Source organism: Oxyura jamaicensis, chromosome 17 (genome assembly GCF_011077185.1).
Source record: "Oxyura jamaicensis isolate SHBP4307 breed ruddy duck chromosome 17, BPBGC_Ojam_1.0, whole genome shotgun sequence".
NCBI lineage: Eukaryota > Metazoa > Chordata > Aves > Anseriformes > Anatidae > Oxyura > Oxyura jamaicensis.
This window is the reverse complement of record NC_048909.1, coordinates 3,639,774-3,658,293: the sequence shown is the minus strand read 5'-3', so window position 1 is coordinate 3,658,293 and position 18,520 is coordinate 3,639,774. Positions and strand designations below refer to the sequence as shown.

Here is an 18,520-nt window from a genome sequence, read left to right as displayed (position 1 = left end):
CTGGAGTGGTGCCGTCTCCGGGGTGGCGTTTTCATTATCCCCTTCTCCGATTGCTTGTTAAGGCCATTTAGCACGGCAGCCTGATGTGTCACAGGCAGCGCTCGGCCCTGCAGCGCCCGCGTCTCCTCCTTCATATTCCTCCCCCTTTCGTGCTTTTTCTTGCCATTGTTGTTTTCTTTTGTTCTGGCCCTTTCCAGGGAGGGGCTCGGTTTCAGGCTTTTTTTTTTTTTCTTTTTTCTTTTTCTCCTTTTTTTTGGGTGTCATTTTGCTCTGAAAACTAATGTGCCTCCCAGACACTGTCAGAAACAATCGGGGCTCTGATTGCCCTGTGCCGCTGGGAAGAGATGCCTCTTTTTAAAAGTCAAGATATATTAAGATAGAAATTGTCAATAAATTACAGGCCTAGCATTCACTGCGCCGGCACACAGAGCGGCAGAAATTGAAAACTGTGTCACTCAGGGAAAATAACCCCCCCTGCTTTTGTAATGGCTAAACGAGGCTGTATTTAAGGAGAACAAAACACATCCGGCAGGAAGGCCGGGAGAAAGGAGAGGGGAATTGCCTCGGGGCACATCCTGCTCCCCAAGGGCTGTGGGCTGGGGGTGCTGCCTGGCGCCGTGGGGGTGGCAGGGACCCCGTGCCCCCCATCACACCAGGGCCCAGGAGCTGTGCGGGGAGAGCAGACGGCCGCAGAGATGCCCGTCCCTCCTCATGGCTCCTCTTTCCTGAAGGCTGGGGACAGCAGTGCTGAGCCCCGTAACGGAGGGCTGCTTTCATCCCCGGCATGACGTTGGGGGACTTAATGCAGCCCTCCCCGTGGAGACATGCTGGAGCCGCTTGGCAAACGGCCTCACTGCTCTGATGCTCAGGAAATTGCCTTTTCTCCCTTCCTTCCCACCTGCTGGCGTGGAGCTTCGGCAGGAGCCGGGCGGGGAGTTCGGAGGTGCAGCGGAGCTGGGATGCAGCCTCATCGGCCTCGCTCTGCCCCCCGCTGCCGTTCATGCAGCATTTTACACCCATCGGTGCCCTGCAGGTGCCCAGGACCTGCAGCACTGCAAGCAAACGTGGCTGTTTCTGGAAAAAGAAAGGGGGTGGGGGGGGCAAAAAAAAGAGCAAAAACCAGCAATTCCCCAGTCCGGGCTCCCTACGGGCTGTGTTTGTGGCGCACGGTGGGACTGCGGGTGGTGGGAGCTGAATTTCTGACCCAGCCACAACCTTCGGCTGTGACCTTGAGTCCCCCTCGGCCCCAGTCTCTCGGCACCACGTCTCCTCCTCAGCTGCCTCCCCAAGGCTGCGGGCGTGAGCTGGCTCTGCGGTGCCAGCGGGGATGGGGTCATTTGCTGCACATTTGCAGGGATGTCAGTTAGTTTTAAAGCTGAACTGCTGTGAACTCAATTTGCCAATTTGGTAAGTGCTGTGGGCAATATCGGGATGTAATTTAATTAAACTATCCCCTTTTTATAGAGTTCAGGGAGCATTCGCATACTAATTTTAGCACTAGGTTTGCTTCAGCTTTACTCTGGACACTGTTTCTCAGATCATGACATGTTGTTAATCTTTACCAGTCAACAGTTTATTAATTTGCCGAGGACCACAGAAGTATATAATCAGGGGTTCATCAATCAAGGCTAAATCCAACAAATGTTCCAGGCAGGTACTGAGCATAAAATATACATGTGGGCTTGTAAGCAATTAATACCCCCCAGAGCCGGAGCCTAGCAGCTCAACCAGGGAACCGCGCAAATCTCAAAGATTTCTTCTTCCTTTTATTTATAATCATCATCCGTTACCAGCTCCTTCATGCCCTTAACACAGCTTCCAGTAATTCTGGGGATCGAGGATGCATTTATCTCAGGGCTTTAAGTGCAGTCCCTGCCATTACCTCATTGTTTGGTCTTCAGAGGACCTGTTTAAGACATGGGGGGCAGATGCTTGCAGATGATGGCTGGGGGCTCTCCCCGGTCGGTCTCCTTGGGCTCATGGAGGAGACACGAGCACGTCGCTCTGTTAAAACCCGGCATGTGGGGAGGCACCTGGGAGACCCGGCGCTCAGAGCCGCAGTCTCAGCACTGGTCTCTGTACGGGAAGGGTGATTCTCAGGGCCACGGCTGCCGGCTTCCCACTGGGGTCTCTTCTTTCCCTCTTCTCATATTTTTCTCTTTCTTTTTCTCTTTCTTTTTCTCTTTTTCTCTTTCTTTTTCTCTTTTTCTCTTTCTTTTTCTCTTTCTTTCTCTCTTTTTCTTTTTCCCTCTTTTCTTTTTTGTTATTTTTCCTTGTACCCAGTAGATGGCATTAGTACGTAACGGTTTTCTGCGCTTCTTTACTTATCGGAGGATTTTTATTCCTTGCTTCATTTCCAGAAGTGTGGGCTGCCACCTTGCTATGCCTGTGCTTGGGATTGCCAACTGGAGCCTTGCCTCTCAGCCCGACTTTGCAGCACAACAAAATACCCCCCAACCCCGAGGAAACGCATCTGTTTCCGTGTTGTTGACGGGTCAGAGGAAGCAAGCCACGGGCATTTCCCAGGAAAACAAAATCCCAGAGAGCGTCTCTACAGCCGGTGGCTCTGGCCTGCCCCTTGAGTGCAGTGCGAGGGTTGTGCCATCGTCCAGGGATGCCAACAAACCAGGAGGAGCTGTGCAGGAGGAGCAAGTCAGGTTATGGTCCCTGAGGAATAGACAGTGCTGACCCCTTTATTGGCACCTCGGTAACTGCTCAGCCAGGAGGGAAGAGATGCTGGAGGGAAAGGGCTTGGCCACTGCATGGTGGTCATTTATCATTTGAGTTGCAGAGCTGTGAATTGGACTGAGGGAATGAAGGAAACATCTGTAATGTAGCTAAAACTCAGGTTTCCCCACCTGTCACTTGCCTTGGGTTTGCAGCCCCAGCTGGTGACCGTGTCCATGTGCGTGTCCCAGCCCAGCTGTGCCCCTTGGGATGGGGTCTCACCACCACGAGGACCTCCAGGAGAAGCAGGAGGACACGTGTTGTCCAGGCAGTGGTGGAGAAGGCAGCTCGGGGTCTCACGTCAGGGCAGCAGCACAATTAAGCCCCTTGTTTCCCTGCTGTGCAAGCAACTTTGCAGCAGCAGGGGGCTGCAGGGGGGAGATGTGATGGTTCCTGTGCCACACTCCATCCAGCAGGGCTTGGTCAGCCCCAGAGCACCACCTGAGAGGTGTCAGCAAGAAGGAAGGGACCAAGCACTGCTGGCTTACACCTTAAATCCAGCAGATCAGCACCACGTTACTGCTCTCAGACTGAGCTCCTGATAGCAGAAATTTATTTCTAATTTAACAAAGGGAAAAAAAAAAAGGCCACAAGCACAGTGTAATCTGCTCTTCTTCATGACCACGGGGTCAACCCATCAGGTAGGAGAGGGTTTGTCTCCATGGCATGCAGAAGGGAAATGGGCTCTTAATTACCTCGTGGCCTGTGCGGTGACACCTGTGCTGTGTCACTCCTGGCCTTCTTAGACACAGAAGGAAGAGATTTGGCATGGGCCACACAGACGCATAAGCCTTAGCTCAGCCTGTCTGGAGCTAATCCTTCTCTTTTGCTCTCTTCCGCATCAAAATGATGGGCTGCTCCTTCGCTGCTGCAAAGCGGTGCGGAGAAATGGCTTAATTTAGGAGTGTAACCATTCTGCAGAGAAACGGGAGTAGAAAGGAGGGAGCGGGCCAGGGCCTCTCCTGTCTCCTTCTCCCAGCACAACTCATCCAGGGGCTTCCTGGGGACCGAGGGGAGTGGGCAGGTTCTGCAAAAGAAGCAGGTGAAGCTGAGCACTGGTGTTCTCTGGGGACGCTGGGTGTCTGGGAGCTTCAGCCCAAACCAAAAACCTGTGCAGAAATCCCCCGTGTACCACTTCCAGAATGTATCGGTTCAAAACATCTCCTTCCTACGAGGGAGGGGGAAATGTTTCGTTCCACTTTTATCATCTGGAGCTTCGTGCTATATTTTACATTATCCCGGTGTACAGCCTGAAATAAAAACAAAATTAAGCAGTGGAAACTAAAACATTTCAACCTTGTCAAAATTAAATGCTTTCCTAATTTCCCAATGAATTTTGAGATGTAATTGATGAAATCCCATAAAGCACTTAAGCTTCATCAAATCTGCATTTTCCGACAGAAAATGGTTCGTTGGAAAATAAAAACTCATCCGTCCCTGCCTTAAGAGGCACCTAGCTAATTATGCAGAGATGCACAACACGCAGGGGAGGGAAGCGGGGAGGGAACGATTCTGTTCTAATCCCTGCAAAGTTTAGCTGGCTCCTTGAAGCAGAAGATTGCTACTTATGCATATTGTGCTTGGAAGCAGAAGCCCTTGGAGCTGTTGAGATTGAGGCACTGAGGTGAGCTGGCGGTCTCTGCCCCTGCTGGAAGAGGAAATTTAGGTGATAAAAGCCCTTCTTCTCCTTCTTCTCCTGCTGTGGCATTCTTCAGAGGTCACCAGCTGGCAGCAGCACTCTGCTGCCCGGCAGGCTGGGATGCTTCGTGTGTCCTGGTCACATTACACCCGGCTGGGGGCCTTGGCTTTGGTTGGGGTCACTGGTTCAGGCATGTGGCTTTGTGCCCTGGGGACCAGGTAAGGCTGTGGTTGAATTTCTGGTCTCCCAGAAGGGTTTTGGAGGTGCCAGGCTCGCCCATGCACATGGGAAGGGAAGCACCCTGATGGGCAGGAGCCGGCAGCGTGCCCCCAGTCAGGCTGGCAGGGTGCTCTGGGGACGCGCCGAGGAGCGTGAGCTGCCGCAGCCTGCGCCGTGGGACCTGCAGGACAGATGGGTCTGATTTTCTGTGGCTGCAATAATGATTGATGGTCTTGGGATGGAAAAGGAAACAGGGAGAAAGGAGTAGGAAGATAATGCCTGTGGTTTCAGCCAACAGCGGTGATGTTGCCCTCCGGGAAGGACGTTCCCCACGGTGGGGCTCTGGGGGCAGTGAGGACATCGCTGCCCAAGGGAGGTGATGAAGGGAGAGGAGAGGGACAAGCAGAGCCCCAGGGGGCCTCGGGTGCCAAGGGAGCGGAGGCAGAACGAGCCAAAGCTCTCTAAATATAGGTGTATGGGCACAGAGGAGTGTAAGGCATTTGTATCATTTCTGAGCTCCAACAAGCAAATAAAACAGACACCAGTGCGTAGCGTGGGGCTCATTAAAATGCTGGCACTTGCTGGTACCTCGGCGGTGCCTCGGAGTAATGATTTTGTTTCACACTGGAGAGGTTCCTCGGCGCTGAGCAAGGATGCCTCTAATGAAGGTGGGTTCGTTAGGGCCCTTTTACACGCAGCAGATACTGGAGCAGCTCTCTTCCTCCATCTGTCTGTCTGGCCAAGGAGGAGTTGGTCCAGTTGTGCTCTGACTTCCTGAGCACGTCACAGAGGGACTGGGGGCTGTAAATCACACTGCTGGTGGCTGAGGGCACCGGGATGTCATCGTGGGGCCAGGTCCTCCTGTCTGGCCACAACTGCGGGGTCCCCGATGGGGTCCCCAGCTCATGCTGAGCCAGGCAGGACTGGGAGCCTGTGTGGAAGTCCCGGCTGTTGTCTCCAACAAAAAGGCTGCTGAAGTTGAGAAAACAGAGCAGAATAACAAAAAGGGCAGTTTACTCTCTACTGGAACACTTTATTAAATATATTTTTTTAAAATAACAGAGAAGAGGAGGGGAGCTGCGAGCGCTGCCAGGCAGTGCCGGAGCAGCGCCGGCTCCTCTCGGCAAGGGGCTCGGTGTCGGTAATGAGGCTGCTGTCTTGTTCCCAGTGACCCCGCCGCCCGTCTCGCTGCTAATGAGCTTTGCGAACAAGAAAGAAAAGGAAGGGCCTTTGCTCGCTAACTCAAACAGTGCAGGCAGATGTTTTCCTAAGAAACAATCTCGTACGGGTTGCGGTGGATGCTCGCTTTCTTCCTCTCGGAGAAGGGCTTCCCCCCGCCGTGCCTGCCCTGCCTTGGCTGGGGATGGTGGCAGTGGTCAGGGGCTTGGTGCACGGTCCTGGCAGGAGGTGGCCACGCGGTGGCAGGCGGTGATGTCCCGCTGGGGTGACAGCGTGGGGCATGGGGATCCCGTTCGGTTTTACACGGCCTGGGGACACCCGAGCACATGCAGGCAGGGCTCCTGCGCCCTCTGCCACTCTGTGTCACCTCGGTGACTTCATTTAAAAGGGTAAAAAGCACGCTGCTCCGAAAGCCAGGTAAAAATAGCACTTCTTATTCAGCATCTCTGCTCCCTGGGTGCGCTTGGAATCTGTTTTGCTGACTGTAGTGACAATAATCAGGACCTCGGGGCTCTGCCCGGCACGGACAAGGAGGAAGAGCCGAAGTCCACCTGTGCACAGCAAAATGTGTGCCCGGCTGCCATGGGCTCTGCCTTCACGAACCTGGGGGCAGCAGCAGGGTTGTGGGTCTGCACAGTCTGTTATCTGTGATAACGCATGAGAAGACAAGGAGCTCAGTTTTCTTTCCGATCCCAGGAGCAATTTTCATGGTGAGCCATCATCACAGAGAAACCAATCTGTTCTTGTGGTTGGACCTGATGATCTTGAAGGTCTTTCCCAACCTAAACCATTCTATGATTCCTGTGTGGACCGAGTGGTTCTGCAGGACAGAATTACACTGGGACGGTGACATCTCCTCCTTGGCTTTCCATGGCAGTGCCGAGCTGGGCTCTCTCCCCACCTCCTCCTTCCTCTCCACAGCAAGGACCAAACCCGCTTCCCCGGCTGTGAGGTTCATCCTTGCTGGCCAAATCCCGCAGTGAAGGATGAGCTGGGTGCCTTGGTGCCGGCATCACGAGCCATGCCGCCCCAACACAGAAATCCTCCGAGCACCAGGCCGGTGGGTGGTGGGATCCCTCTGCTCCCTTGAGAAAAAGGACAAATCCTGTTTCGGTGCTGGTGCCGGGGCCACATCGTGCCAGCTTCCCCGACGGAGCGAGGCAGGACATGTCACCCGCCATTGCCCAGACGGAGTTATTGGCTGAGGTACTCATTGATTTTCTAATCATTTTCAGACGCAGCCCCCCATCCTGTGTCACTGCCAAGGCAGATCACAAATTGAACTGCAGCTGAATTGATGTGGGATTGATTAAAGCTCTCAGTAATTATTGGTTCTCTGCTGCCCAAGCCAGACAAATCAATGTCAGCAATAACAGATACGGTCCTGTACCAAAGCCCAGAAAACACAGAGCGAGTGCTGGTTTTCCGAGTCCACCTGGGAGCCCAGCGCAACCCTCCAGCACAGCTGGGCAGGTTGCTTTTTTTTTTCCATTCCTAGTTTTTTTCTGGGTAATTCCTGACTCTCAGCCTGTGGCAAAGAACATAGGGGCACCCAAATGGGCGTTACCTTTCCCTCTGCCCTGACCTATCCATGGGACAGACACATTGCAAATCCTCTGCTCTGACAGGGAGATCTGTAGTGAAGTTTTACCATGCCAACTTGTCTCTCCATCCACTTGTGCATCCCCGCTTTCTGCTACAGCTGCTGATCCTGCAGGGGAAGCACAGGCAAAAACCTGCAGCCCCCGGGGCTGCCTCTTGCCTCCCCTGCCTTTTGTCCACTTGTTCTGCTCGCTGTCCTCATCATCTTCTCCCCAAAGAGGGGTGCGTCCCCCTGAGCCCCACCGCAGGGACCCCTTCCGTGTGGCTACGAAAGTTCCCATCCCTGGGGGGCTTTGTGCCAGGATGGGGCTGGACGCGGAGGTGCTTTCCTTTGCAGACTTCGTGCTGAGCTATTTGCATGCCATAATTAATGCGTATTAGGATGCATGATTGCAAACAGCAATGAAGCATGCTTCCTGGTGATTAAAAGCCGAACTGGAGGCATATCCCGAGGGGTCGCCTGGAGCAGAGCGGGGTAAAGCAGGGAGGTCCCTTGGTGACCCACTAACACAGTCCCAGGGAAGGAGCCATCTTCATCCTCTGCAGGCTGCGGGAGATGCTGAGCTCAGCATCTCCCAAGTGGCAGCTCAGAGGAGCTGCGGCTGCTCCCCTGGCTGTGCTCCCGTAGCTTCTGTTGACTCCAGCTCCCATCGGCTCCCTCCGGCATCCTGGAGGGTGTCCCGGGAGGTCCAGCAGGGACCTGGGCAGAGCCCTGCCTGGCCCTGGGAGCGGAGATGTGGCCGCAGAGCCGCGTGTCCTCGGGGAGATGTCTCTGCCCATCTGCGCAGCCCTTAACGTCCCACGGGGCCCGCAGGCTGGGAGGAGACTGCGGTAGATAAGTATGATGTACACGGAGTCACAAACACTCCTATCCCCGTCCTGTTTCCCAGGCAGCTCAGCTCAGCAGTGAAAAGCACAGCTTGTTCCGAGTACCCCCCTTCATATTTATTCTGCTTACGCAGCCACGCAGCTTCCTGCCCCCCCGCCTCCTGCCGAGGCCGTGCTGCTGCTTCCAGGGCTGCCTCTTGGGGCCTGTCCTCTCCCCTCACACTGACAGCAGCGCCGTGGTGCTGGGCCCTTTGCTGCCACTACCCCTGGCCACACAGCCTCGTGCCTCTCCTCTTTGCCCTCACCCCTGCTTCCCACCGTACCAGGGATGCTGCCGGTGTCCGTGAGGCCTGGCGAGCCTCGGAGCTGAGGGCTCGGGGCTGTGGGACGTCGGGGAAGGACACGGTGCGCTGGGAGGTGGAGGGAAGCTTCTCCAGGTCAGGCCAGGTCTCCCCGGGGCACTTCTCCCATGTCCCCTGCGGGCATTTTGCTGCTTGGAAGCCAGGAGCCAGGCTCGGCAGCGGTCTGCTGCCAGCACCCTGCCTGTGACAGCAGGCGCAGGGTCCGGGGGCTCCTGAACTTTTATTACTATGTACGGCGTTCTGCTTGCACGGAAAATTGATTTTCTTTTTTAAGCACGAAGTATAGTGGTTTTATAACCTTTCTGCTGCTTGGCAGAGGCCATTTATAACCTGCCTTCATCGCTACCTGAACAAGCTCTGGTCTAACTCATCTTCAAGAAATTCCATAATGCATTTTTAATTGCGAGCTGTTCCTCAGCAAGATTTATTTATTTTTTCAAGGACTGGCCTTTTTGTTGTTGTTTGTGTGCACGCGCGTTTGGCGAAAAGGGATAAATAACGGGAGGGGAACAGAGGAGTGCTTTAATCTGGGTGACAATTTATTGACGGCGTTTGCTGCCTGCTGGCTTTTATCTTTTGGGACAAGGGAAGCCAGCTGGGGAACTAAAATTAAAACCCAGAAGCAGATCCCTGCTTCTGTGAATCAGCACTCTTCTTTCAGCTGATGGAAAACGTTCCAAGTACTCGGGGCTGTGCTCCTGTCCTCCCCAGTCCTTCCCCCACCTTGGAGCAGTCCTTACCATGGCTGCCTTATCCCATGGGAGGCAGCGAGGTCATTCGGGAGATGATGCTGAGCCCACATTTGCTGGCAGGTGGGTATGAGCCACTGCCGTTCCCAGGCACTGAGGTGTTTTTTTGGGGTTGCACGGGACTCCTCCGTGTCCCAGAGGAGCAGGCAGTGAATGCAGGGGGTTTCTCCAGCACGCTGCAGAGCAGGTCACCATGCTTAGCCCCAGGCCGGCTCAAGGCCTCATCCTGAGCAAGACAAGGGCAAGTGCAGCTGTGTAACTTTGCTGCCACAGGGATTTGTCTCCTTGTCCGGAGTAAGGACAGGGATGCCCTTCTTCCTCCTCCTCGACCCCTCTGGCTCTAGGGTGGGTTGTGGGCAACCACCCGGCTGTGGCCCCAGGGCCCATGGGGACCCGTGGTGACCTCGCCGTGTGCCCTCCTGTTGCAGTGCCCCGAGGACCTCCGCCCCATGAAGGACGGCACCGGCTGCTACGACTACTCCAAAGGCATCGACTGCTCGGATGGCTTCAACGGCGGCTGCGAGCAGCTCTGTCTGCAGCAGACCCTCCCTCTGCCCCATGACCCCTCGTCCAGCACCATCTTCATGTTCTGCGGGTGAGTCCCCTGCCACGCTCCCTTTTCTCCCTTCCCAGCTAAATAACCCCGTTCCCTTCCCCATGGTCACCAACCCTCCTGCTGTGCCTCCCGTCCCCACGCCATCGCGTCTCGCGGGCGAGCTGGGTGCCGGGCAGAGGGGCAATTTGTGGAGCTGGCTTGCAGCAGCCACTTGGTTTGCCTACAGAAAAAAAAAGCAAACACGAGTGCAAGAAGCTGGGTGGGCAGATGCACCCCCCTCATCTCCCCCACCGGGCCCGCGATGGTACAATTCGGTCTGTGACTCACTATGACTGTACCCCAAAATTGTACGTGGTGTGTTGGAGGGGGAAGGTGGAGGACTTGTTTTCTCTAAAAGCTGCTTCCCCCCATCCCTTGTGACTCTCTTAAAATAGAGCTTCATCCCTGATTTTGGCCGGGATCCTATAATCCTACACGGTTTAGCATTTGCTCTCAGGAAAATCTCCCCGGCTGCGGCGTGCCCCGGGAGGCGTGCGGTGACGGTTGGCTGCAGAACCGCCATCCACCAGCCTCCTGCTGCCTCGTGCCAGCACTTCGCAGGAACCTCGTGGGAAGGATTAGGGGGAAGGAGGGCAGCAGGAGCCCTTCTGGGGAGGAATTGCCCCGAGGTGGTGCAGAAGCACGGAGGGGAGCGGGCGGGCGTGCAGCTCCGAGAGGCGCCCGCCAGTCCCAGCGCTGCAGGTGCAGCAGAGACCGCCCGCAGCGCTCCCCAGGGAGGAGCTGCCCATGTCAGAAAGCTGCTCGCTTTCTTTTCTCCTGTATTTTTGCTTCCTCTCTATTATTGTTTAGCAGCACAGAGAGGCTGAGTCACCGAGAGGGAGCACGCTGCCTCCACCGTGCCTGCGAGGGGGGTTGGAAATCCATATGGGCACAGCAATCTCCACGGAGAGGGTCGGGAGGCCTGGGGACGTTGTGTGGTCTCCATCTGAGCCCACAGCAGGCACCAGCAGCAGGGCTGGGATTTCAGTCATCTGACTACTAGGACAGAGTTTTTCCTGTGCTTTTTGTGTAATCCCTTCTCATGGCAGAGCTGCACGGGGGGGACGGGCAGGGAGAAGCACAGCAGACAGGCGGGAGTTCCACTTGCAGTGGAAAAACGCAGTGGGGGAATGGGAGAGGAGCACGAGCCCAGGCAGCCGTGGGATCGGGGTTATCAGAGCACTGCCACCGCACAGGGGAAGGGGCAGGCAGGGGACGTGGAAGTTCCTCATCGACTGGGAGCTGCTGTGCCAAGGGAAAGGGAGGAGAAGGAGGGGAGCAGCATGAGCACAGGCAGACGCTGCCACTGATCGCTTTGGTGTCTGTAGCTGAATCACATCCCTGCTGCCTGCCTCAGTTTCCCTTGTACATGGAAGCCAAGTGTCTGCCTTGCTCACAATGTGCTTGAAAGCAGGACCGAGGAACAAAGGAGCAGCCGTGCTGGAGCTGCATCCTTGCAGGAGGGCACTGATGTGACAGACGGGGAAGCAACTCCAGATTTCACTTTGCTCGTGCCTGAGGAACATCAGAGCCTGCACCACATCAGCATCTGGGGGCTGGGGCTGCCTGTAAGGACGGGGCAGATGATGTGTGGGGGGCTCAGCTCTGCTCTGTGGCGTGGCGGCCGCACCAAGCGGCACCATGATGTCCCTGGCTGTGCTCAGCGCCCTGTCCCCCTGCTCATCCCACAGGGACGGGGTTTAGGGTTAGGGGTAGGGTTAGGTTTAGGGTTAAGGTCCCTCTGACATGGCTTGTGGTGCCCACAGGTGCGTGGAGGAGTACAAGCTGGCCCCCGACGGCAAGTCGTGCCTCATGCTGTCCGACATCTGCGAGGGCCCCAAGTGCCTGAAGTCGGACGCCAAATTCAACGACACGCTCTTCGGGGAGATGCTGCACGGCTACAACAACAGGAGCCAGCACGTCAACCAGGGCCAGGTGTTCCAGATGACGTTCAGGTATGGCCCAGCTCCGCTCCTAGTTTCGGGCACATCGGGGTGGGCAGACGGGACCGAGCTCCAGCAGTGCAGAGGCAGCGGTGCTGACACATCCCCTGCCAGACACGCGGGGAGGAGAGCAGGGGGACACCAAGCCACTGGGGTTTTCCTCCTCATTCATCCTTCCCAAAGGCAGCAGCTTAGGGCTCTCCTGTGGGGCTCGTGTGTGTCTCCTTGTCTGAGTGTCTACTGTCTTTGATGGGCTTTTCCCTGCCTCGTTGTCCCGTCTCTTCCTGAAGGCTGCTGTCTTCCATCTCCACATCTTGCCACGTGTTCCGCCGTTTGATTGCCTGTAGCATGGCAAAGTTTTTTTGCCATGTTTCCAATCTCCGTGAGCAAATTTTATTCCGTGACCGAGTCACAGCACCGGGAGAAGCTGTGGCTGTGGATAATAAGAAATAGCATCAGCAGAGTGAGGCGGGTAGATCGGACACAAGCCCAGGCAGCAGCACGTCGCGGGGCGTTCGCGGGCTGCGTCCTGGGTGCGTCGGGAGAGCAGAGGGGGGAGAGCATCTCTGGGCTGCCCACGGCTTTGCCTGGTGGTGCTCGCAGAGCAGAGCTTGCTTAATCGCTGAATGCAGGGCTGGAGAATTAGCTGATTTATCTGTTTTTCTTCAGCTCTACTGCATGCAGCCACATTTTGTTCGGGTGCGAACCGAGGCAGGCCTGTGAACTTCATAGCACCTGTGCTGATGGGTGTTAGGAGGGGCCCAGCGAGCACCCTTACCCCATATTCCACCCAGGCACAACTCTTTCTTGCACAGCACCTGCAATGCACAGAGATTTTTTTCCCTTTCCAGGCACTGAGAGCTCACTGCTGTGCTTTTGGCTGAGTTGCGGGCGCCCAGCACCTCTGGCCACGCTGCTTTTCTGGGCACTTTTTCTCCAGCAGAGTGTGAAAGTCTTCCTAGCGATGAATTTGCGCTGAACTCTGTCCTTTTGCTCTGGGGATGGCAGATGAATTACGGGCTCCACCAGCACAAAGGCACGCAGAAAGCAGCAGCCAGCAGAGTGCTTGGAGCCAACAGATCCACAGCCTTTGCTGGAAGTGAGAATTGACAGCATGCAAAGGCAATTTTTTTCCAGTAGGCTCCTCTCTGCCTTCTCTCCCTCCCATGCCTCAAGCATCTGTGGTACTTCCGAGCGGAGCCAGGGCTGCAGAGCTGGCATTTTCCATGAGCTGGGAGGCTGAGCAGGACCGAGGGCTCCCCAGCGTCCCGCCAGGCAGCATGATGGTGATGGGGCCTCTGCCAGCGAGGGGCTGTGCGCTGGGAGCCGGGTCCTCAGCCTGGCAAACGCAGCTTTCATTGCCTGGCATCTGCCAGGGTCTTCTGCAGGCTCTGACAGACCTGGGGGCAGCAGAAAACAGCTCTGAACCACGAGCAAAATAACCCCAGAGGAGCTGTTTGGAGAGGGCTGAACCCAGCAGGAACATCTTGCAGCATCGCTGGGAGCACAGAGCAGAGCAGGGACGTGGCGGTGTGGGCACGGAGCACCCGTGTCCCCCGGTGCCGTAACCTCTCCCCGCACAGGGCAGGCTGCAGTGCGCGCGGTGTGCCGGCTCAGCAGAGCGTAGCTCCTGGAGGGAGGCAGCGTGTCCGGCTCCAGGAGTGTCTCCGGCAGCCCCGGAGCTCAGCGCTGCCCGCTTCGGGTCTGGGCTGGCTGCAGCAGCGCCGGGTGGCGATGAGAAGGGCTCCCCGCGTCCTCCCCACAGCCCCGTGTGCCGGAGGGTTCGGCGGCAGGAGCACCATTACATCATCTGCTAACAAGGGAAGAGAAGGAGGTTAATGGAGAAGAAATTATTAACTAAAAGATGTAATTTGCCTCTGATTTTCATAGATATTCAAGAACCTCTCTGAGCATTAAGACACCAGCTGTTAGAGAAGCCCTTAATTTGGTGCATTTGAAACATAGCAGGAAGCTGCCTAATACCAGGGATTAAAAGCCTGTTTCTGCAAAGTAGGAGCAAGAACCTGCTATCAGAACAAGGGGCTGAGTATTTTAGAGGGATTTATAACCACTGGGATCCTTTAGCTATGCAGATGTGACAGTCCCTTGAATGGTGTCTGCTTCCCATGTTGCCGCATCTTCAGTGTCTTTAATAAACAGGATATTCTCGATCCGCCAGGCATGCCAGCATGGGGCTGGGAGGAAGCCTTTGTGCTGCTAACAGCGGTGTCTCTCACACGCTGTCCTGGGCAACGCCTAGCAGTTACAGCAGCGTTTCCATCCCCTCGGGGCTGGGTGGGCCCTCTGCCACCCAACAGCCTGCCGTGCCGATGACCCCTGACGGCCGCAGCACGGGGATGGGGCTGGTGGAGCACCGGTGGCGTTATTTTGCCCAGCTGGCTCCAAGGGATGGGTTTGGCACCTTTAGGACCCAGCAGGTACGGTGTTTGGTGTGGCTGTGAACTGGGGGAGCCGCTCAGGTTTGTCTGTTCCTGCTGGCGTGCGCTGTGCGTGCCCTGTACCGACACGCCGTGCCGTGACCTGCAGTCTGTCCCTGCCTGCCTGTCCCTTTGTGCTGGTGTCAAGCAGCTCTGCCTACAGCTCTCTGGGTACTGAGCTGGCTTGGTAGCTATTAATTAGCTCTGTGGTCGTTGGCTTGCTCAACTGACCTGCTGGAGAAGCCAGTGTCAAGGTTTCCTCTTGGAGTTCTCCCTACGGCTGCTGCTGTTGCTGTTGTCTTGCAAGCCCGTAAAACAAAACGATTCCCCCTCGGTTCCTTCTCCTGGGACAACCAGGCTGCCCGGGGCTGAGGAAGGGGAGCTCCTGCCCCTGCCTGGGGGCAGCGGTGCGGGGCGGTGGGGAAGGGGATCTGCTGCAGGGCTCCGCCCGCACAGCCTTGCCTCCGTGCCTTGGCTCTGATGCCGCCAGCACCTCCCTCCCCTGCTCGGGGCTTTATTGCAGGTCGGGGATGCTGCCTGTGCGGGGATGCTGCCAGCAGCAGTTCTGGTGTGGCGATGGAACAGGAGCCGTGCCCCATTACCGCCCCTCGCCCCTTCCCCTGGAGCTCTCCTGTTCCGCTCCGCGCTCATTCAGAGCCGCCCGCTTTTTCTGGGGGCCTCTTTCTTTTCTTTTTTTTTTCCCATTTTTTTCTCCTCTTTGGCAAAATGCCCTGGAATATTAATAACCAAAGGGGATCGGAGCTGATCTATTCCAGTCACACCTCTGGGTTTAGCCGGGAGGCTCAGCACTGGATCCAGCTTGCTAAAGACTAGATTAGAGCTATTTTCCCCCACTGCCTCGCGGTGGGGCAGAGCCCAAGCTCCACGGTGCCCAAATCACTGGGGGATTATTTTCCAAATGGGTTGTTTGTTAGTTCCTTATCTGTTTTGCGCCGTCTCTCTGACACGAGGGAATAGAGATTTTTTGTTTAAGTGCTGTTTGCGGTTTCAGCCTGTTGCTTTTATGCCGTTAATAAGTAGAAAACCCAAATTACTACCCGTGGAGCCAGCTTTACTCGCTAGCTTATTACCGCTCGGCGCATGGGATGCCGGAGCCCACGCGACTCGCGCTGCAGAGCCCTCCCGGGGCCTCTCGCTCCAGCTCTCCCTGCAAAACGGGGGAGCCCAAGCCCCCACCCCAAGCAGCGATGCGCTGAAGCCAGGGACTTTTGGGGTGTTGGGGAAATAAGTGGCTGAGACGGCTGCAGGGAGGAGCGGGGTGCGTGCCTGGTGGCCGAGCGGGGAGAGGGTTTGTGTCCGTGCTCCGTTGCTGCTTGGTGCTTGGTGAGAGACAAAACAAAAGCTGAACTCCAAGTGTTTTCATGTCTTCATAGCCAGGGAGGATGGCTCTGGAGGACGCAGGGCTGCTGGTGGTGCTGTGCTGAGCCGTGCTGAGCACCCTCCTGCAGCTCCATCCCTCTGCCGACCAGTCCTCGTAGCCTCCCAGAGCCCTGCCTGGAGCGCAGGGCTGCCGCTTCCACGCTCTGGGGAAGAGAAAGCCCAGACCTGTGTCCTAGCACCAAACATCCCGAGCTGGAAGGGACACAAGGGGCTCGTGGGGGGCGCTGAGCCGGGTGCTGGGGGATAAGGGGCGCCTGCACCCGAGCGCTGCAGGCAGGCAGCCGGCGGTGCCGCTGAGCGCTGCTGACGCTGTCAGGCGGCGCGCCGGGTCGCTGAACCGAACTGGGGAATTGTCATAATATTGATGGGGAGTTTGGCAAGTTAATTTTAAATCTGTCACTCCTTCCCCTCGCCGCTTCTCAGCCCTTAATAAAGCAGCACCGTGACAGCGGGGCGTGCTGACAGCTCGGCGTGGGGCTTTGGGTCCCCCCCTCGCACCCCACCGCCCACCCGGTGCCCCCCGGTGCCCCCGCCATGGGTGCTGTGGGACCGGGATGGGTGCTGGGCGGGCACAGTGGCACAGCCAGGCAGGGGCTTTGCTGGTGCCAGCCCCGGCCAGGCCATCCCGCTGCCCCTGCAGCATCACTAATGGTAAGTCTCTAACTAGTTAAATTAACGCCATTGATTTTTTTCCCCTCCGAGTGCAGAAGTTATAATTGTGCTGTTTATTATTCCTGTGCCAGCGAGCTCTGCGCCAGCCAGTACCCTAACGCCTTGTTTACCTATTACCCTTCAGGCCGGGATAACGGATAGATCTCTTTTCCAGTGGCTGCCTTCCATTTCATTCCTCTTTTTATTATTTGTTGCTGCAATTCTATTACCTGGTCACAGCCTCAGCCATGCTGGCTGGAAGCAAGGACGGCTTTTCAAGCCAGGCTCATGCCTTGGGCCCCGGTCCTCAGGAGCGGAACCGCGCTGTGCCAGCGGGGGCGGGTGAGGGGCCTTCAGGGTTTTAGCAGCTTTGCGGGGCCGTGGTGGGACGCAGGGCTCTGGTCTCTCCCCCACCGCCCGCTCCCAGCTGCCTGCAGAGCTGCGGTGCCTGGTGCAGGAGCATCCCTGCTTGTCACACACGGTGGCATCGCCACCCCTGTCGGGTTGTCACCGAACCGTTTTTCCTCCCTCCCATGTTTTCCTGCTCTCCCAGCCCTTTCCGGAGCCCGTAATGGCTGCACGTAGGCACACGCCACGAGTTGTGAGTGCCTCCGCGCCGGCCAGGCTATGCGTCGAGATTTTGTCAAGTCCAGGATATAAATGAGTAATGCAATTAGCACAGCACCCCGTCAGTTAGCTTACTATCGCATCCTGCGTGCGGCAGCCCTGCTCCATTTCAAAGTTAGCATCCCGCAGAGAAGGAGAACAGACCGTGCTGCTCTGAGCTGCTATTTCCAGCAGCCCGCAGCCGCGTGCCGTCGCACTGTATTGTGAGCATTTCTCCATTCTTGTAGCAAAACAAAAGCAGAACGATATCCTAGAGGCAACACAGGGGTCCGGGCAGAGAAGATGGTTTAAAAAATACCGATAGAGATGGTGGTGGTAGATGTATTTTAAGGACTGGAGGTTTTCAGGCTCGTTCTGTACCCGCTGCAGACAGGACCGCAGGAGCAGGCCAGCTCATCGCGGTGAGCGTGGGCACAGCCGTCACAGCCTCCTCCTGCTCCTGCTGTCGTGTCCCTGCTCCGGACGTGCCCCTGAGCTGCTCCGTTTCCTTCCAGCCTGTGCCAGCAGCAGGTCAGCCCAGCACAGGGTCCAGCATGGCTCATGAGAGCCCGTGCTTGGGCCGGCAGCGGAGCCGCTGCTCCCACCCCGCGCCCCTGCTCCGCGCTCCCCCCGGCCCTGGCAGCGCGTTGGTGTCTGCGCAGCTGTTTGTATTCTCTGCAGCTGATGAAAATATTCATTATCTTGTTAGCTGCCGCGGCGCAGGAAGTTCGGATTTGCATTTCCACAGCTAATCACGCAGCACAAACAGAGCCTGGCACCCAGCAGCAGTAATTGGGCAGAGCCGCGCGGCGCCCACGCGGGGAGCCCCCCCCTCTCCGCCGTGCCCCTGGGAGCAGCGCCGGGGCCCTCGGCAGCTCCGGGAGCAGGAGGAGGAGGAAGGCAGCGGGGGTAGGGTGGGGTGTTGTGTGTTGGTGGGGTCGGATGGTAAAGGTGAGCATGGGCAGCGCAACCCAGACCGCGAAGGGAGCGCAGGTGGGAGGGTCGCGGCTGCCAGCACGTGGGGCTGCGGACTTCTCATGGGGTCAGGGGATGCTGGGCCCTTGGAGGGGCTGGTCTGGCACCTCTGGGGACAGCCCCGTCCCCCCATGCAGCTGCTGGGCCGATGTGATGGGGCTCAGTGAGGTGTTCCGAGCCCACGCTGTGTGAAGAGCTGGTGGCCACAGCCTGCTCGCAAGCCCTGAGGGAGGGAAAGATCCAAGACTGGAGAGAAGGGGAACAAGCCCATTCATCAGGGAAACAAACACGGGCACTGCTGCCCTCCTGGGCCTGGCAGCAGCACCGTGATGAGCTCTGTCCCCTCCCTGTCACCGCTGCCTTCCCGGTTCTGGTGCCACCAAGCCCGGCTTCATCTTCCTGAGCGCTGGAGCACTCCGGAGGTCCCACGCACGGGGCCGCGGGGAGCAGTCCACGGGATGGACTCGCTGACCCGTTCAGCTCCCCCATCCCTGACTTTTACGGCGCTAATTATAGCCGGTGTTATTGCACCGTTAATCTGTGTTATTAAGAGATGTGGTGGAAATTGGTTTTATAATAATAACGGCTCCGCTTTATAAAGTACCG

General features: G+C 56.9%; 1 protein-coding gene across 4 annotated transcripts in view; it reads left to right on the top strand.

The window, feature by feature from the left end:
- Positions 1-18,520, top strand: part of ASTN2 (astrotactin 2) — a 329,185-nt gene that overhangs the window by 178,297 nt on the left and 132,368 nt on the right. For all 4 annotated transcript variants that reach the window (XM_035342005.1, XM_035342004.1, XM_035342006.1 and 1 more), the window contains 2 exons: positions 9,734-9,900; positions 11,667-11,855. In XM_035342005.1, the coding sequence (XP_035197896.1) occupies positions 9,734-9,900; positions 11,667-11,855 (356 nt within the window). The remainder of the gene's footprint in view (positions 1-9,733; positions 9,901-11,666; positions 11,856-18,520) is intronic.